Source organism: Hyaena hyaena, unplaced genomic scaffold (genome assembly GCF_003009895.1).
Source record: "Hyaena hyaena isolate Hyena2069 unplaced genomic scaffold, ASM300989v1 scaffold_221, whole genome shotgun sequence".
NCBI classification, from domain to species: domain Eukaryota; kingdom Metazoa; phylum Chordata; class Mammalia; order Carnivora; family Hyaenidae; genus Hyaena; species Hyaena hyaena.
Genome location: NW_024080853.1, coordinates 1,846,794 through 1,864,887, shown reverse-complemented (window position 1 = coordinate 1,864,887; position 18,094 = coordinate 1,846,794). Strand labels below are relative to the sequence as shown.

Here is an 18,094-nt window from a genome sequence, read left to right as displayed (position 1 = left end):
TACTTTTAGTTCACATTTTTAATGTTTAAAAACTATGTTAACAGAGCAATTTAGAACAGAACTTCTTATATTTCTTTATTTACACCACATCCTGGGGGGAGGGGAATAAACTATTTGATTAACCATGAATAGCAAAGTTTTGTGACTTGTGACTCACTTCTATCACCCATCTGAAAGTCATTTACAAGTTTTTACATTAATAAAACAGTGGTGTGCTACATATATTGGACTTATTTGAAGTCTAAAATACAACTGTACTCTGGAGAGTAGATTAAGTACCAATGATCAAGATTCAAATGTTTTGGGTAAAAATGGCTTAAGACAGTCTATGTTGGTGTCAACACTGAAAATGAAAGGCAAACATGCGAGACTTTCAAAAGCTTGATAAAATAATGCTCCTTTTTTTTTGTTCCCTTCAAATTTGTGTTCATAGTTAATGTTCAGGTTTTTCCCCCTTTTCAAAGATCCCAAAGTTTGGGAAAGGCAGCAATTCAATTTTGAAAAGGAAAATTCCCCCCAACTTCTGTTTTCATAAACACTGTATAGTTGTATCAGTGTTAACAGTGAAAGAGCAGTATGAAGAAACAATTTGTCATTTTGGGTATATCTATTTCTATATGACAATAATTTGGTTCTAAATATTCCTTATTTGTAGTTGAGGATTATCTCTTAAATAACTGATCTTAATACCAGTATAAGAAATCAATAAAACTATTTTGCAGACATTTTGCTTTCTAAACAATTAAGTAAGATTTTTAGATCCCAAGTTTACACTGAGAGAACGATGTTACCTGGGAGAGAATGTAAATTTGTCTAGTTCCCAAACAAATCCACTAATATCTATCTAGGACATTTATTCTTGATATGAAGAGACTAGATTCTTGATATGCAGATTTCTATTTCAGTGTGGACCAACGACTGCAAAAATATACAGCCTCCTATTTATTTACAACATATTTACATACAAACGAAGTATTTCCTACAATAAACCTCAGCTGCATAGATTCTTCCTTTTAAAAACACAAATTCAAGCTTGTAGACAGCCAGGCCCAGTTCACAGCCCTTCCTCTGAAAAAACCCTAAAGAAGAAGAGCATCTGAGCCTTGTGAATTTTACAATTTTCAAGAACTTTCCCCTTTAGATTTAGTGATATTTTTCAGTTGTTAGCCACCCCATTCCCAATTTGTACCTGAAAGCCCCATGTTGTCATAAATAATTCACTGTATTTTAGAGGAAGTGTGTTCTTTGCTAAAGCATTCTCAGATCTGCCATCCCTTAAGGAAAACCAAGTATTAGCATTGCTTAATGATATACTCTGCACCTTCTTTGTTTTGAAAGTGGCTATAAGTTTACAGTGAACCAGAATGGAGGAATTCTATTCTTATAGCTTATGCCCTTTCTAAGCCTCAAGCCATTTACATTGATAAACTAAGAGAAACTAATGGCTTTTGCTCTAAGGCATAAAATAAAAAATATGATCATATTATCAACTTCCTCCCCACCCCAATAAATGTGCCATTCAGCATTGTGATCTACTGAAATGGATCTGAGCTCTATGTCCTTTTCTGAGCAGCTTGGAGATGCTTATACAGTGCAGACCTTTCTAGAGAATTCACTTTGAAAGGACAGGATGGGTCATCACACAACAGACACCAACACTGTGGAGAGCTTACTCCTGATACGAATTCAGTATCCATCTAAGAATGCATTTACAAAGCATGTTTTCTTTTCATCCTCCGCAAAAACAAGAACACCTCACTTCCTTCGCAGCTTCAAAAAACGTAATCTTAGTGTGCCTCAGCCCAGGTACCCCCTGAGTGTAGGCAGCCTTCCTTTATGATTGTGCACCTGCACCAACATTTCCTAGGAAACATACTCTGAGGTAGGACTAATGGGGAGAAAAAACTGAGAGACAAAGTGACCTGGAGTGGTTTTCAAACTTGATGTGCATCAAGATCACCCAGAGGGCTTGTTCAAACCCAGACCGATGAGGGCTTCCACCCTGACAGCTTCTGATTTCATTAGTTCTGTGGTGGGGCCCCAAACCCTGCATTCTGATAAGTCCTCAGGTGATGCTGTCGCTGCTGATCTGGGGACCACTTTGAGAACCACTGGCTTAAAGGCCTGAGTCCAACTGCAGAAAGAAGTCCGTTGCAGTGCAACTGTCTCATGTGTCCTCTGAGACACTGAGGAATCTTACCACAGTCTCTTGTCCACCCCCAGCCCCATGACCATCACCCATGTGCACCTTTCTCAACAGGGTCTGCAAATGTAAAGAAGGAAAGTCAGCAGAGAGCTTTTTTACACTGATCTGATTACTAGGCAGTAAAACCATGGTTCGCTAGCACTAAACCCATTAAAAGTGCTGTGTGCTTCAATGACTGGCATATAGGAGAAGCTAGGCAGCAATGTCCTGTTCTGTAACGGGCAGGAAAGGAGACAAACAATAGGAGCAACAGGTCCAAAGAACAGCAGAGTCAGGCCAAGCCCGAGACCTCCAGCCAAAAGAAAGGAGAGCAGGGGAGGCACGTCCCTGTGGTTTCCAACCCACGAGAGGCCCCCTCATCCTTTCACCCTCCTTCTACCACCAGACTCTCTGGTGGCCCTGGATTCAGTCTCCCCATCCTGTGCTGGACACCCTGCTTCAGGCCACTGTGGTCACCACTAACTGCTGGCGGTTCTACCCCCACCATCCAGCAGCTGGTGTGTGACTGGTGTGAGCAGTCCAGATTCCATTCACAGAAGGGACATATTCTTGGCAACACCGAAAAAATACTCCTTAGAAATAATATTATGTTTGGTGGTTAGGCTTTTAAGCAATCAGGTTACATTTCCTATTCTGCTAAACGATGGGTCAGACCATCTTTCCTAGCTGCTCTTGGGGCCTACGCACCATGTATAACCTAGTTCCCAGAGGAAAATACATTCCAGCTTGCAAATATCCAACTAACCTGGCTTTGTAACATGACCTGCTTATAAATTGGGGACGACCTGTGTTTAACAAGACTAGATTTCTTTTCTGTACACACTTTACTATGCCACTCCCAGTAAGTAACATTAAGTAAATTAGGGATTTACAGTATATTGTGTTATAAGGACTAGAGAACAGTTCTAAATCCAAAGTATGAAACTGTGACTGTTCACTAGTGTTAAGGTTCTATCTACCAAAGGAAAACGTGCTGCTCCCAATGGCTAAGGTATAATATTCTTTAGTCTACTAATTTAGCAGAAAAAACTTCTATAGCACTTGACTGTTGTTTAAATTCTACCTAACATCTGTGATACATGTATTTTTGGCTACCAGTTCACTATTCTGAACAAGAATTATTGCAGTACATTGACAGCTTATCCCACACAAATGATGTAATTAATCAGCGGTATGTGACATAAATGACAGTTGAGTCTATTATATTCAGTTGATAATGAACTCAGATAAACACACAAAAAAGATTTTAAAAACCCGTGGTATCACAGACATCAACAACATGCCTCTTCTAAATAAATATTTTAAATAATAATAAAAATTCCTTGTGCTGACACATAAAACCCAGAGATCCAAAAATATCACTACACATCCCGAGAGTTCATGATAGTTTTCTAAACTGACTTTGTGAGTGTAAAATGAATTGTTATAAATTAATGAGGAAAATAGAAATTAGACTAATATTGCTTGCATACTAAACTATGTATTTTTTTATGGAGGGTCAGTCCACTACCTGGCTATTTCATTACTCAGTGCTCTAGACAAGCCTCCAAGGGCCAATGGGCTTGCTTTGCTCAGTTTCTCTCCATGTTCATTTACTATGGAAGATACTACTGAAAGGGACAGAGGTGGCGGTGGATTTTACTAGGTTAGGTGTTCATGTATGGGTAGGCATTCATATCTAATTACCTGGACTCTGACCTAATGTGGATGTAATTCTGGAGCATTACATTTAAAGCTATAATGATCCTACCAGGAAATGCAGGAAACAACTTTTTCTTCTTCCCCAAGAGGATCACAACAAGGTACTCTGATGCTGCCTTTTCTATGGGACATTAGTCTGTAAAGGGGGTAGGGGACAGTTCCTTGTTACTCCCAGTGAATGGTGAGCAGAGGCCATTGAGGATTTGAGTGAAGGAGGAAGAGAACCCACAGCTAAGTGCTTGGAAATCCTGCTAAGAGTCTGCAGTTGGAGTCTACTGATCTCTGGATAAGAAATCTGTGCTCGGTGAATTTAGGTGTTTGAGAAATTCAACCAGAATATAAATGAAATACAAATCCTGTTTCAAGAGACCAGCTCACAGAGCACAAACATTTCTTAATGTGTGATACAGACAGACAGTCCAACCACACGTGATGTCCAGCTTAGGGAACATGTGGTTCTAGGTTTCCTTACTGTCCCCCAACTTTCCAAGCTGTACTTTGTCCCCAACTCTCTTCTTTTTCAATCTCTGTGGATTTTCCCTCCACCCCACTTAGGAGACAGTGGGGCTGGGGTAAGAGTGTGTGGCAACTCTGTCCTCCTGTGTGCATCACGTCAGGCAGGCAGTAATGGCCCACCCCTTGGTTAGGGATGAGAAGAAGAAACAACACAGGCACCAGAGTCCCCACCTGAGGGGAGGAAGGGACACTGTTTTTGTCACAAGTTCTTCTCAAAGGCTATCTCTGAGGGTTCTTTCTATGTTTCTTTCTTTTTTTTCTTTTTCTTTTTTTCAAGACTCTGGGTGGATTGTTAATGAAGAAGAAATAGGAATGAGGCTTATATTTAAGGTACAAAAATCTTGTATTTGTAATAACCTAAATTTATAGATATAAAACAAGTCTTTTAAAGACCCCCCTAAAGTACCCAATATAAAACAGGAATTACTTATCTTAGATCTCCTTGGTAAGATACACATTTTTCCCGGTGCAAAAAGCTGGTGGACATGAGTAAAAGCTGCTGGGTTTATAATGTAAAAAAATGTGTTTTCTCCCTTCAACAATACAGGTGTACGGTTGAAGGCTATTTGCATCAGAGGAATATTTTCTTAGGCATTTTGGATACTCTTTTCGAGATACTTTTCCTTCTCAATTTATTACAAAGGTGTTTTGGGTCTCCCTCAGTGGAAGGTGACTCAGCTTAGAGTAACTTTGACACAATTTGCCAAGAGGGAAACAAAATTTCATTTGCTAGATAACCCAAGTGTGTAGTTTAATATGTTTCCCAAGGTAAGAAATCATTCTCACCCCCCTTCCCAGCTAAGCACACTCATTGGAGGATGTCTCTGCATGAAGCAGGATGTAGTGCCAGTGAGGTCACTGGACCACCAGAGCCCGGCTGACAGGTGATCAGAGCCACCTCAAATATTGGGCAGGTTCTGATCCAGCAATAGCACACACCCTGTCACTCTCTTACAATTATCCTTGTGTGCTATGTTAACCAAAGTAGGCAAAATATTTATGAAACCTTTTTTTTTCTGTAAAGCAAAATAACTATATACAATTCAAGATTCTTTTCTCTTTTAAAAAGGTACAGATGATGTGAGTGGAACATCAGCAGGAAAATTATTTCAGAATCTGGATGTGTAATAAATAAACATGATTGACGATCATGTTTTCCAAGTTCTAAGGGACCAGGGAGTCACAAAAGATAGAGTTAGGAGAGTGAAAAATAACTGTGAAGAGCACAGAGAAATACAGTTGCATGAAACTTAAAAAAAAAAATCCACAATCCTTAAATTGATCCGAATCTTAGAGGGACAGGAACCATTATAGAAACTGGTTTCTGTTTTGCTACCAAGATGATATTCCATTTTAAGCATCTTGTGAATTTCTGTTTGCTTCTGTAAACTTGCAAAAGAAGTGATGAGAGATTGCTGATGTGGGGTGACATGGCCGAGCAGCGGGCTGGAAATGTCTCCTGTCTTCAGCTGGTCTCAGTGGCCTTCGTCACTACTTGATGAGCAGGCCCAGTCGTAGATGACCAAAGGGATGCTGACCAGGGAAAACAACACCCCCAGGCCCAGGAAGAGAGCAGCCTGGAGCAACACAAAGGCAAGGGTTATTTTCGGTGAAGCCAACCACATACACCTGGGGAAAAAATTGAAACGCTTTCCTCCTCTTTTTGTGTCCCCTTATATTTGGAGTTTGTTACAGCCATTGCTGACCTGTGGAATCATCCCAAGGCTGTATGGATCTGACTCTCCAAGGGTAGGGAAACAAGAACTAAGCTATGCAGGGCCATCCTCTCCATTCTAGTTCTTTGACTTCAGGTCACCTCAGAATGCATCCATTCTGTAGCTCACTGGGTATCCTTACAGTTTCTTTCAAACTCAGGTTACAGCTAAAAGGAAATAATGGCCTTTAAAAACACACAAGTCATTTTGTTACTTTTTACCAACCAACCTAGGTTATCACTGGCAGGCAAACATTTCTGTTTGACAATGTAGGGGGGAAAGATATATAAGAGCAAAGTAGATTTGATCAAGTGAGGTAGGAAATAAGTATCCACAACTAAGTTATTTTAAGGGTTGAGGAAGGCCAGAGTGGGGATAGGTTACTAAATCCACAATCTGGAGAACACGAGATTAGAAACTGAACATATCCAATGAGAGCTTTGCAGGGAGAAGGATGAAGCAAGAGGAGAGCCAAGGGGGCTGGACTGGAGCCTGGAGGACAGAGCTAAGGGAAGGAAAAGAGGCGAATGGTGGGCCATACATCGGAGGGGCTGGTCTGGCTCCCATTGGGGTCCCACATGGACAGGAACCCTTGTCTAATGCGATCTGGTAGATCCCACTACCAGTTTTAATGTGGGAGCAGAGTTGGGGAGGCCCAGAGAATTCATGGGCAATAGGCCTCTACCACTTTCTGATTTAATCTGAGTATATTTTACTACTGTGCCAGAGTGACTGCTCCTTCTCTGTCCTTGTGAAGCCCCTACTGGGATGGGTTCGAAAGGTTTGGGACTTATGGCTTCAGGGATAATCCTGTTGGGGAAGTAGATGCTATACCAGTATCAATGCTGCTTCTCCTAAATGCACAAGGATGATCCCTCCTGCCTACATTTCTGCTGACTCAGGTAATAAGTGCAATTGGAGCGCTTACACTATCTGGGAGGGCAGCTGAGAAGCCTTCTCCGAGGCCAAACAAAATGGTGCTCCAGAAGGTACTCATGTAGCAGCCACTTCACCCTGCTTCCCTCACTGTCTCCAAGTGCACCACCTCCAAGATGCCTTTGAACTTCACCAGACCTGGAAACAAGAATCCCAATATAGAAAGGTAGTTTCTGAATCCAGGTCTGTTGTTCCAAAGTATTTTTGTCAAGTCATAAAGCTCTTTAAGCTAACTCAGCCATTTTAATCAAGGTGTCCTATGTTCCCTGGGATGCTGGAAGGAGTTGCATGACGAGAAATTCTACAGAAAACAGTGGGCTTCATTAAATCTTTGAGTCTTTTTCCCTTTCCTGTCTTGATAAAGACAAAGCACTGCTTTACAGACACACAGGATGACAAATGTCCAGTCTCTCAGCTGGCCGTGACCCTAGCTCAGAGCAAAAGCTAAAGCCCAGTAAGAATAACACATTTTGAGAGAATAGAGAAGATTCTGATATGATATTTTAAATCTCCCAAAGGGGAAAACTATAGAAATGCTGCCCCTTTTGAGGTCGCTAACAGTAGGATTAGGTGGTGGAGACGGACTATTTATTTGGTAAATTTAAATAAAAACTAATCAGAAAAATTAGAGTGGCCAGCATGAGACATACCCAAATTCTTTGAGTCCCTTTATCTCCATCCTGGCTTGTGATTTTTAAATAAAGAGATGAAGGAAGAATGAAAATAAGCATATTAGCAGATGTGACTCCTGTAAAATAAGAAAAAAAAAGTTTGAGGTTGTTATGGTGAAATTGTAGCATTCTAAGCACCTGTTGTAGAATGAAGAGCGAAAAATAAAGCCATACCTACGACTCCAAAAATATCCTTCATGGAGGGTATGAAGATCACCAACAAGTTGATAATAACCAAGAGTATGAAGGTAACCAAGACATGACGACATAAATTAAACTTTGTTTTCTTAGCCAGTTCAAATAAAGATGAACGAACCTACAAGAGAGAAAAACAAAGATTCTGTGAGGGGCTCCAGCACAGCAGCCCTCACATTCTCAGCAGAAACTACGTACTGGTACATGGGAATCTGTGACATGTTTTCTAAGACCTTGTGCAGTATTACAAGGAGGGGCCTTGATTTCAGAGAGATATTTTTATTTTAAAATAGGTAGTTTCCTTTTGTGGGGAATAATTTCTGTGTTTTTTTTTAAAGTTTATTTATTTATTTTGAGATAGAGAAAGAGAGAGAGAGAGAGAGAGTGAGAGAGAGAGAGAGAGAATAGAAGGAGGGGCAGAGTGAGAGGGAGGGAGTGTGAGCCTCACAAAGGGCTCGAACTCATGAACGGTGAGGTTGTGACCTGAGCCAAAATCAAGTCAGAAACTTAACTGACTGACCTACCCAGATGCCCTGATAAATATATTTTTTTAACATGTATTCATTTTTGAGAGACAGAGTGCAATCGGGGGAGGGGCAGAGAGAGGGAGACACAGAATCTGACAGGATCCAGGCTCTGAGCTGTCAGCACAGAGCCCAACACCGGGCTCAAACTCATGAACCACGAGATCATGACCTGAGCCAAAGTTGGATGCTTGACTGACTGGGCCACCCAGGCGCCCCTGATCATTTCTGTTTTTATCTATGACTAAGTGTTCTCTTCTGGTCCTTTTATGTCCTCTCATCATGGACGATCCAGATTCAAACTTTCTATCTACAATTCTCTGTAAAGGAGGAATAGATTAATTAGAATTAAGATTCATTCCATCAAAGGCTACCCAATCTCACTGATCCTACTTTCTTTCTGAAGAGCCTCAACCGAGTCTTGGGGTCCTTCCCTGATAGAGTTTCAGTGACACAGGATAGTTAACGTGCAGCAGGCTTTCTCTGGAACAGCCTCCTGAACACAGGAAGGAAAGGCGAGACCTCAGCATTTCTCAAATTGCACCGAGGCCTTTTACTCACCGTGAAGAATAACACCGGCACTGTGAGGATGACAGCAACAATTACCGCCAGCCGCACTGTCAGGATGAGAATGTCATCTTTACTCTGGTACTTGTGAAGGAGGTCTGAGTGCACATTTTCTAAACCGAGAAAAAGACAGCATTAGAAAGAAAGCACATTGCTGAATGACAATTTTTCTGAACATCAAAGAAGCTGTAAACCAAAGGGCAAGGAAAGCAATGTTCTGGGTGTCAAAGTAACTATTAAAACAATTATAAAGTTGAAAAGAAAACTCCCCTGTGTGAGACATGCTCCACCTGTCCATATGTAACTTGAAAAGGAATTTGCAGTAATTACTAGAAAGAAGCTACACAGTGCAGGCATGCTTAATTTATACTAAATTCAACTTAGATGTAAACTGAGATTAAAAAACATACAGTTGAAGAACAGAACCCGTGTGGAGCACCTGAGTGGCTCAGTCAGTTAAGCATCCGAGTTTGGCTCAGGTCATGATCTTAGGGTTCATGGGTTCAAGCCCCATGTTGGGCTCTCTGCTCTCAGTACAGAGCCCACTTTGGATCTTCCATCTCCCTCTCTCTCTGCCCCTGCCTTGCTCACACGCACTCCCTCTCTCTCAAAAATAAATAAACATTTTTTAAAATGTTTTAAAATGCTTTAAAAACCCTTCTTAATCTAGATTTTCCCTCCCTTGTTGCTACTCATCAAACAACGCCAAATCACCACAGTCTTGCTGGATGGACTGTGAGCTACACAGATTCTCTTTCAAACCCTCCTCTTTTCTTTTTTAAAATTTTTTTAATGTTTTATTTCTGAGAGAGAGAGAGAGAGTGTGAGCAGGGGAGGGTCAGAAAGAGAGGCTCCAGGCTCTGAGCTGGCTGTAAGCACAGAGCCCAATGCAGGTCTTGAACCCATGAACCGTCAGATCATGACCTGAGCCGAAGTCGGATGCTCACTTAACTGACTGAGTCACCCAGGCGCCCCAAACCCTCCTCTTTTCACGCAACTTCCAGTGGTCAAGCAACAGAGGTGCTAATGGAACTTCACCACCATCAGGAAGTAATTCTCCTTCATGTATGGTTTTCTTATTTATAAAAAGTATTTAGCTTCTGTACCACTTTGAATATTTTCTTAACTCTGAGCTTCAGAATGTTATTTCAAAGACAACCAAAGCTAGAATGAACCAATCTCAAGAGTCTGGAGGTGGATTTCCAATTCTGTGCTGTGCCATAGACTGGTCTCAGTTTTGGAAAAGGGAGCCGAGGTTATAATAAAAATCTCATTGGTTTTAGTTTTCTTGATTCAAAACTCATAACCAACTAAAAATAACTGAACCTTTTGCTTTAACCTAAGAGTATGAAAGGGTTTGTATTCTACTTTACGTGGGGAAAAAAATGGATTTGCAAAGAAAACTCATAGCTTGAACAAGATTAACAGTGAGACTGTTCAACTAACATGAAGCTCTTCCTCCCTCCATTTACCCACCTCTCCAAGCCTACAACTCTACAGGAAACTTAAAAACACCATTTTTATGCAGAAATTTAATGTGGCATTTATGGATGCATCAGACAATGCTGTTTGTCATTGCTTGTGAAAATTATAGTAGTACAACCTTATAATCAGGGTAGCCTTTCTCTCCAGGTTGAATTAATCACCTCTAAATGTGTTTAAATTTTGAGGCATTTGTGTTTATGAAAAAAAAATGCCCCAGAGAAATATTATCTAATAGAGAACAATGTGAAATGTATGTATTAAAATTTAAATCAGGTCCCAAATGATAATGATAATGAAACCTGTTAAATAATTTGGATAATTTGAATAGGAGAGGATGAAGGCCTAGTAAAAGAAGGTAAACTATTCATACAAGGTCAATAAGTTACAAATGAAATGCAGTTGTTTTCTTTTTCAGATTTCATTCCTTTTAACCTTCTCTGCCATTCCTTCACATCTTTGCAGGGCCCCAACTTGCAGTGAACAATCAGGCGCTTTATTTTTAATTAACACGAGTGTCAGAAGGGTAGCGCCCTGCTCTTTCTCACTTTCAAAATTTGTCTCTTGTCTCTTTTCTATTAATGGAATCTGACCCAATTCGCAAAAGCAATTAGGAAAGCCTCCTCTGGTATACTTTTAAACTTTCCTTGGTAAAGGTGGAATGCTTATAAAATGCAATTTCTTTTAAGAACAGTATTAGGAGGGAAAAAAAAAATACAGTATCTTGTTTCAGTAATTATTCTATTATGCAGTCGGCACAAACATGTAAAGGAATCATCACCATTTGCTTTCTATAGAAGGAAAGACTAGCAAAATCAATGGGTTTGTTTGTTGCTTTTCTGGGCTATCACGTTAAAAGTTATTTGGATATTGATTTTCACTGATTTATTTACAAATACCTCTATGTGCTAACAGAAGTCACTTACCATAGAATGTCAAATAGCCAAAAATGGCAGTCAGGAAGTACATAACAAACATGGCAAAAAAGGAGATATTGGAAACCATCTGCATCTTTTTCTGTGATCGACTATGAACAAAGATAAGAAATTTTAAAAATTAAAAACCATGTTACTGAATTTAAGCACCAATGTTAATACTGAAGAATAATAACAACCTTCAATGAGTCTAGGACAGATAGAATTACCTCCCTGTCCGAAGCCCTCCCCTGCCCCCTACAATTATGCCAGTTTAGAATAACTCTTTTATACTAACTGGGTATTATGAGAAAAAGAGATTCATGGAACTAACAATCCCTTGAGTGTTCTTTCCCATTCTTTTGAAAGAATATCAGGTTCTCATCTGAAGGGCAGAGAATATTTTTTAATATTTGTTTTTGATATTATTTCTACACTCAGTATGTATGGGTTGGGAGGGGAGGAAGAAGGGCAGAATAAATTCTGATGCTGCTCTCCCAGCCCCAGAGATCAGGGGCAAAGCTGGAACTTAACCTCAGGTGTTCTGTTGCTAAAGGTGCAGTTTACATTCCTTTTTTTCCACTGAGTAGCCCCAGGGATGCACCTGGAAGTCTCCATTTCCAGAATGATAAGTACGCAAGTGGTCACAGCTATGATGATGAAGGGCTCTTAGATCATGTTTACTCTGAGAGTTTGGACAAACCTTTAAGTTGCTTTAATGGCCCAAATAATTAATCTACAAGACTTGTACTCAATAACAGACCACAATAGTCCTAATTTTTGTTTGTGTCATAACAGGCAATATGGAAAACAAGAAGAATTGAGAAGTGCACACATCAGAACATTACAAATTAAAAGCTAGACTATTAAACGTAACAAATGCTAAAAACATATTTAAATACCTTAAGTATAGGACCATAAAGTATGATTGAGATACATTATGATTGATGTACACATAGGTAGCTGTATTTCAAAAGTTACCCATATATCAATTAAATATGAAAGAGAAAGAGTCCTGAGTGAATCAATGCTAAACGACATCTATTTTATTTTGGTTTCAAAATGGAAATAGCTATACTGTATATCTTTACTGAAATTAAGACTATGCCATGATGACTATTTTTGTATGGAAAGTCTAAGAGTAGACTAAAAAGAGAACCCAGGATGGAATTTCTAAGCAGGACTTTAGTTTTCTCAAGAATACCAATCAAAAAATATCTATAGAATCATCTTAAGAGTTTAAAATGAACAATAATATACTTTTGTCCAGTTTGTGGCCTTAACATTAATTTCTTTCTGCCTGATTGAGCAGCCTTTTGTTTCCATCTAAACCAAGAAGAGGCAAATCAGACACAGCACATTTTGCAATTTACAGATGAATCTGATTATTATTATACATATGTAAAATAAGCATAAAGCTACATAAAGTAACACAAATATTTGAACTCTCCTAAGTAACACAGTATCTGAAAAATCAATTTAACAAAAAAGTCCACATAGCTGGCCACTTTATAATATATATGGCAAAAATATCCTGCAGCTTTATTATTTTTCTTGCTCTTTTTTTTTTTTTAAATAATATACTACTTGCTCAAGAATGGGAGAAAGTAAATGTTGAAGCTGAGTGATGAGTCTGTCTCAGGGAGGGGGGTTCATCATACAAGTCTATTTATTTTAATACAGGACTTTTCCATTAATGAGAGGATGTATAAAATGATTAAGGGGAGAAAACAAATCTCTTACTCTTTAAGCTCACTGTAAATCGGCAGGACAGACGGGTGGCAGACAAAAGCAAACGCAATGGTTGGCAAAGCGTACACGGTCTATTGGAAAGAGGAAAATAAACATTAAGAAAAAGCATTTTTACCATAAACATTATTCAGCTCTGGTATTTCTAAGCTGTCTTTTTAAATTATTATTATGTTTAGTTATTTTTGAGAGAGAGATAGAGAATGAGTGGGAAAGGGGCAGAGAGAGAGGGAGACACAGAATCTGAAGCAGGCTCCCAGACTCTGAGCCGTCAGCACAGAGCCAACCCAGGGCTCGAACCCATGAACCGTCGTGAGATCATGACTTGAGCCTAACCAACTGAGCCACCCAGGCGCCCCTTTCTGAGCTTTTTGTCTGACAGCTCTTCAGATCCCTGGATTATTTGGTTATTAGGAGGGCTGTGATCTCTAAAATAGAAGCAGCTTTTCTAAGAGGGCTTATCTAGCTTGAGACATTAGGCACTGGCACAGAGGGGTTTGAGGTTCCCCTCACCTATAGCATATTTCACATACTTCAGGCAGAGCATCTACCCATATTTACATGGTGCTGGCTAGTCACACATGTAAACTGTTTTTAGCATGTTCCCTAAGTTATTTCATGGAGTCTCTACAACAACACTGATAAACAGACCACTGCTTTTCTCCTGACTCCCTCCAACAGGTTAGGTGATACACCCAGGACTTACACCTCTATGTCACTGCTCTTTGCTTTAGCAGGGTGTCTCAAATGAGACATAAAAGATGGCATCTAAAAAGAAAACTACTTCCACATTCACTACTTTGGCTGTATCATTAGAGTTGAGAGAGAGAGTGCGCGATCTATTTAGTTTTCTTAGATAAGACTTTTTAAAACCCTCAAACTCAGTGAGACTTCTTATGCAAAAAGAAGGAAGAAAAATATATCATGCTCCAATTCTGCCCAAGCACCATACCAGGCACATTCTAAAAAATCCCGTAAGATGCAGAACAGAATCCTGTTTTTCACACGGGGCTTGGTAATTTGCCTAAGGATTTAGATCCAAGCCCATTGTTCCCCATACTATTAACAATATCTCAACAGTATGCAAGTTTCTTAAGTACCAATTTGTGGTGGTATCTGTATTTCTGTCACCAGCAGATAAGATGCAGTGGGCTAAGTATGTTACTTATCATTTTTAAAGATCTACAAGCAAGAGAGGACTTGAGACAATTATCCAGAGAGAGATTTTCTCAGAGAAAACTTAAGGCTGTCTTATGTATAAACTGGACAAGACAGAGCATGAAATATAATATTTGTCCATTTCTCAAAGGTCTCTAGATTATGGAATTTGGAAGTAGTGGTATGCTATTCTATTATGAATGAATATTTTCATCAAGGCAATTTAATTACAAATATAATTCCCTCAATAAAATGCTCTTTTTTATATTTAAAAAATAGGGAAACTTACCTTTGAATTGAAGGTAACATATTTTGGTGTACACATGTCAGAATTTGTTAAATTAGCACTTATTGTTGAATTTAGCTCTGAGACAATGCAGGAAATTTGAAATTTCTTGTAGATGACCTGGTATTAAGAAATATAGGAGAAACAATATAGACTTTATTAAATAAAGTCAAACAATGAATAATTACTGCATAGCATTGTACTATGGCAAAATCAAACCAACTGTTTTCGTCAGTACTTACCACTATTAGGAAAAAAACCATACAGCTCAAAGAAAATCCACTAGTATAGCCAAGATACCCTAAAAGAAAAGTTGAAAAAATGTATTGTTATTATTTCACATATCACTTGTTTCCTTCAATGCTTTGTTTCAAGCATAGTTCCAATAATATACAAATATGCTTATATAAATACAAGAGATATTTGAGAGTGCTACTTTATTTGGCAATACAAAGGTGACTTTAAATAAAAACATTATATTACTGTTTTGATTCCAGTTTTCGCTGACACACCACACGATGCAGATTCCCAGATTCAGGGAAAAAGAGCCTCCCAAATTTGGCCATAGCTCTCTGTTGCTATACTCTGCTGGATTCCTATCATCAAATCTATTTACTCTTTGACCCTTTGAGTCTACTCAATAGTTCTTTACTATGCACCTATTGTGTACATACTGAATATCAGCTATAATACTTGTCTTTCCAGACAAGGGGCATGCACAGAGGAGATGGAGTGATTTCTAGGAATAAATTGAGCCTCTGGGGATCTTCATCTTGCTCCCCTTGGAATCCCGCAACAACTGTAACCTCCACATGGGCAGAGTTAAGTAGTTTCAGAGAGGATGCACTATTCTTATCGCTGGAGAAGAAGAGGCCTTCCGTTCTTAAACCATAAAGAGCTATGTTTATATACACAGAAAAGCCCAAGAAAGCACAGACCTCGAAACCAGAAAATTGTTTTTAAGAAATATATCTACGTGGCACCTGGGTGGTCAGGTGGTTAAGCATCCGACTCTTGATTTTGGCTCTGGTCATGATCTCACAGTTTGTGAGACCGAGCCCCACAGTGGGCTCCACGCTATCAACAGATTGGGATTCACTCTCTTCTCTTTCTGTCCCTCTCTGGTTTGCATTCTCAATCTCTCTCTCTCTTAGAACAAATAAAAACATTTTAAGGAGAGAAATATCTATTTATACATCTTACAGAACAGCTACAGAGGCTTGATATTTTTCATACAAAACACTATGGTTAGTAATCACACAGTTCATGTGTTCGAGCCCCATGTGAGGCTCTGTGCTGACAGCTCAGAGCCTGGAGCCTGCTTCGGATTCTGTGTCTCCCTCTCTCTGCCCCTTTCCTGCTTACACCCTGTCTCTCTCAAAAATAAATATAAACGTTAAAAAAAACATTTTTTTAAAGATAAATGTCTGCCTTGAGTTAGCCCAGAATTAAAGGAAATGCATTTTGGACTAGATACCAGTTTGGACACATTAGTCAACGTATAAAATTCCCATAACATCAGGCACATTTGTCTCTGAATACACACAAAATCATGTCAAAACCAAATGGACAGGATAGTGATTATCTACTGTGTTTGACTTTTCACTTCTCCCTCTCCCCTCAATAAAGCAAATAATTGAAAATGGTTAGACTCTGATAATTTAAGAGTGATTCATAATATTTTGGGGGATAAATATAAGCAACTTTCTATCTTGATATCAGATTTTTAAATCTACTTATCCAAATAATCAGAATATATAAAATCCTGTGTAAGGAGAATTCCATTTTCTGAACTTTACTCAGAGGAGCCTATACGTTATGCTACTGGGCACTGTGCGTGTTGCTGGCCCTGGAACCTTCTCCCCTCCACAGCTCGGTAGAAGGAGTGCTTAGGAGGTCACATACTGACCAGCATTTTTATACCATATTAAAGTCAAGCCTGATTAATACTTGTAATTATCATTCACTTAGTCTTGACCCTACAAGTGAAAGTAGAGGGCAAAGTTGTTCATTTTTATTAGGTTTCTGATTCATCTGGGTTGGGTACTGTAGAGACTATGGTAAAAGCAAGATCTTTCCTTACCTAAGTTCTTCAGGAGACACAGAGGGAGGATTATGCCAAAGGTAACTACCACCACCAGAACGCGGCCATCCACATACCAGGCTCTGAAAAAAGTGTTTAAGTGGTTAGGTCATATTTTCTTAGAAAGTAACACTTTTTCTCAGATGTAAAATTTCACAATATGTTTTAATTAATTTTTACTATTATTAATTTTTACCATGAATTTCTATCATTATTCAGGTTTATCCAAACACTACAACCCAACCACTCCTCATTTACTATAGTCTCTCCGACGAGATGGAAGAAAGGGATTGTTCCCCTCCCCGGTCCGCTAAATGTGGCATTCCTTTGAATTATTTACGTGGTTTCAAAGCTGAATGCATACACTGCATTCTGTCAGATTACAACATGTCTTATCAATTATTTAAGGAGACGCTCCTTTTTATTTTGTTTGGCTATCACCATTGAAAAACAAGTCACCACAGGTAGGCCTTGCTTTCTCCCTAATCTCTTGTATTTGACCTTGAGTCCTGGTGCTTAGGACACTAGGAACTCTGGCTTCTAGGATTTGCCCTTGAAAGAAAACAGAGACACTAAGTCCAACAAGAGCAGTCAAACAAGAGGCAGTCAAAACAACGGATGTGTCAGGTTCAGCTGTAGACTACCAGTTGGTTCATGTAAATTTTCTCTCCTCTTCAAGAAAGAGACTAGGGTCTTCGTGTTGTTGCATGTTCCACTTCTGTGTTAAATATACTTATGTGTTAAAAATACTCCCTATCTGTTCTATTTTCTAGAAATCAGACATAGATTTTAGGCTCTTGGGGAGATGCAGTATCTACAGTTTGCAGCATGACAGATATATCTACTTTTTAAATGTTCATATTCAAATGGCTTTCCTTGCTTCTTTCATTTACATAACCCCAGGGAAATTTGCTGGAGCCACAAAGAAAGAGAAAAACATCCTAGGGGAAAGCTAGGGTTTCTGTGGTTTTCATAAAGCAAAAACTTTGGTCAGTGCACATTTAAATTAAAAATATTTTAGTTATCTTGGCAAAATATAAGGACAAAGAGAGAATTTTGAAAGCAGCTAGGGAGAAAAGGGCCCTAACATACAAAGGGAAACCTATCAGAGTGGTGACAGACCTATCTACTGAAACGTGGCAGGCCAGAAAGGAATGGCAGGAGATCTTCAATGTGATGAACAGTAAAAATATGCAGCCAAGAATCCTCTATCCAGCAAGCCTGTCCTTCAAAATAGAAGGAGAGATAAAAACCTTTCCAAATAAACAGAAATTGAAAGAATTTGTCACCACGAAGCCAGCCCTACAAGAAATCCTGAGGGGGATGCTCTGAAGGAAAGGTTGCAAGGAACAAAGATACCAGAGACACCACCACAAACATGAACCCTACAA

At 39.2% G+C, this 18,094-nt stretch overlaps 1 protein-coding gene across 4 annotated transcripts in view; it reads right to left on the bottom strand.

Annotated features, from left to right (window-relative positions):
* SLC38A1 (solute carrier family 38 member 1) overlaps positions 1 to 18,094 on the bottom strand; it is a 70,528-nt gene continuing 52,434 nt past the window's right edge. For 2 of the 4 annotated variants that reach the window (XM_039243110.1, XM_039243112.1), the window contains 9 exons: positions 16,704 to 16,786; positions 14,863 to 14,921; positions 14,624 to 14,740; positions 13,171 to 13,250; positions 11,440 to 11,540; positions 9,026 to 9,144; positions 7,920 to 8,061; positions 7,725 to 7,822; positions 1 to 6,000 (listed from right to left, as the gene is read on the bottom strand). In XM_039243110.1, coding sequence (XP_039099041.1) covers positions 5,899 to 6,000; positions 7,725 to 7,822; positions 7,920 to 8,061; positions 9,026 to 9,144; positions 11,440 to 11,540; positions 13,171 to 13,250; positions 14,624 to 14,740; positions 14,863 to 14,921; positions 16,704 to 16,786 — 901 coding nt within the window. In that variant the 3' untranslated portion in view covers positions 1 to 5,898. Of the gene's footprint in view, positions 6,001 to 7,066; positions 7,213 to 7,724; positions 7,823 to 7,919; positions 8,062 to 9,025; positions 9,145 to 11,439; positions 11,541 to 13,170; positions 13,251 to 14,623; positions 14,741 to 14,862; positions 14,922 to 16,703; positions 16,787 to 18,094 lie in introns of all 4 variants that reach the window. The other 2 variants (XR_005530337.1, XM_039243111.1) reach the window with 2 other exon arrangements.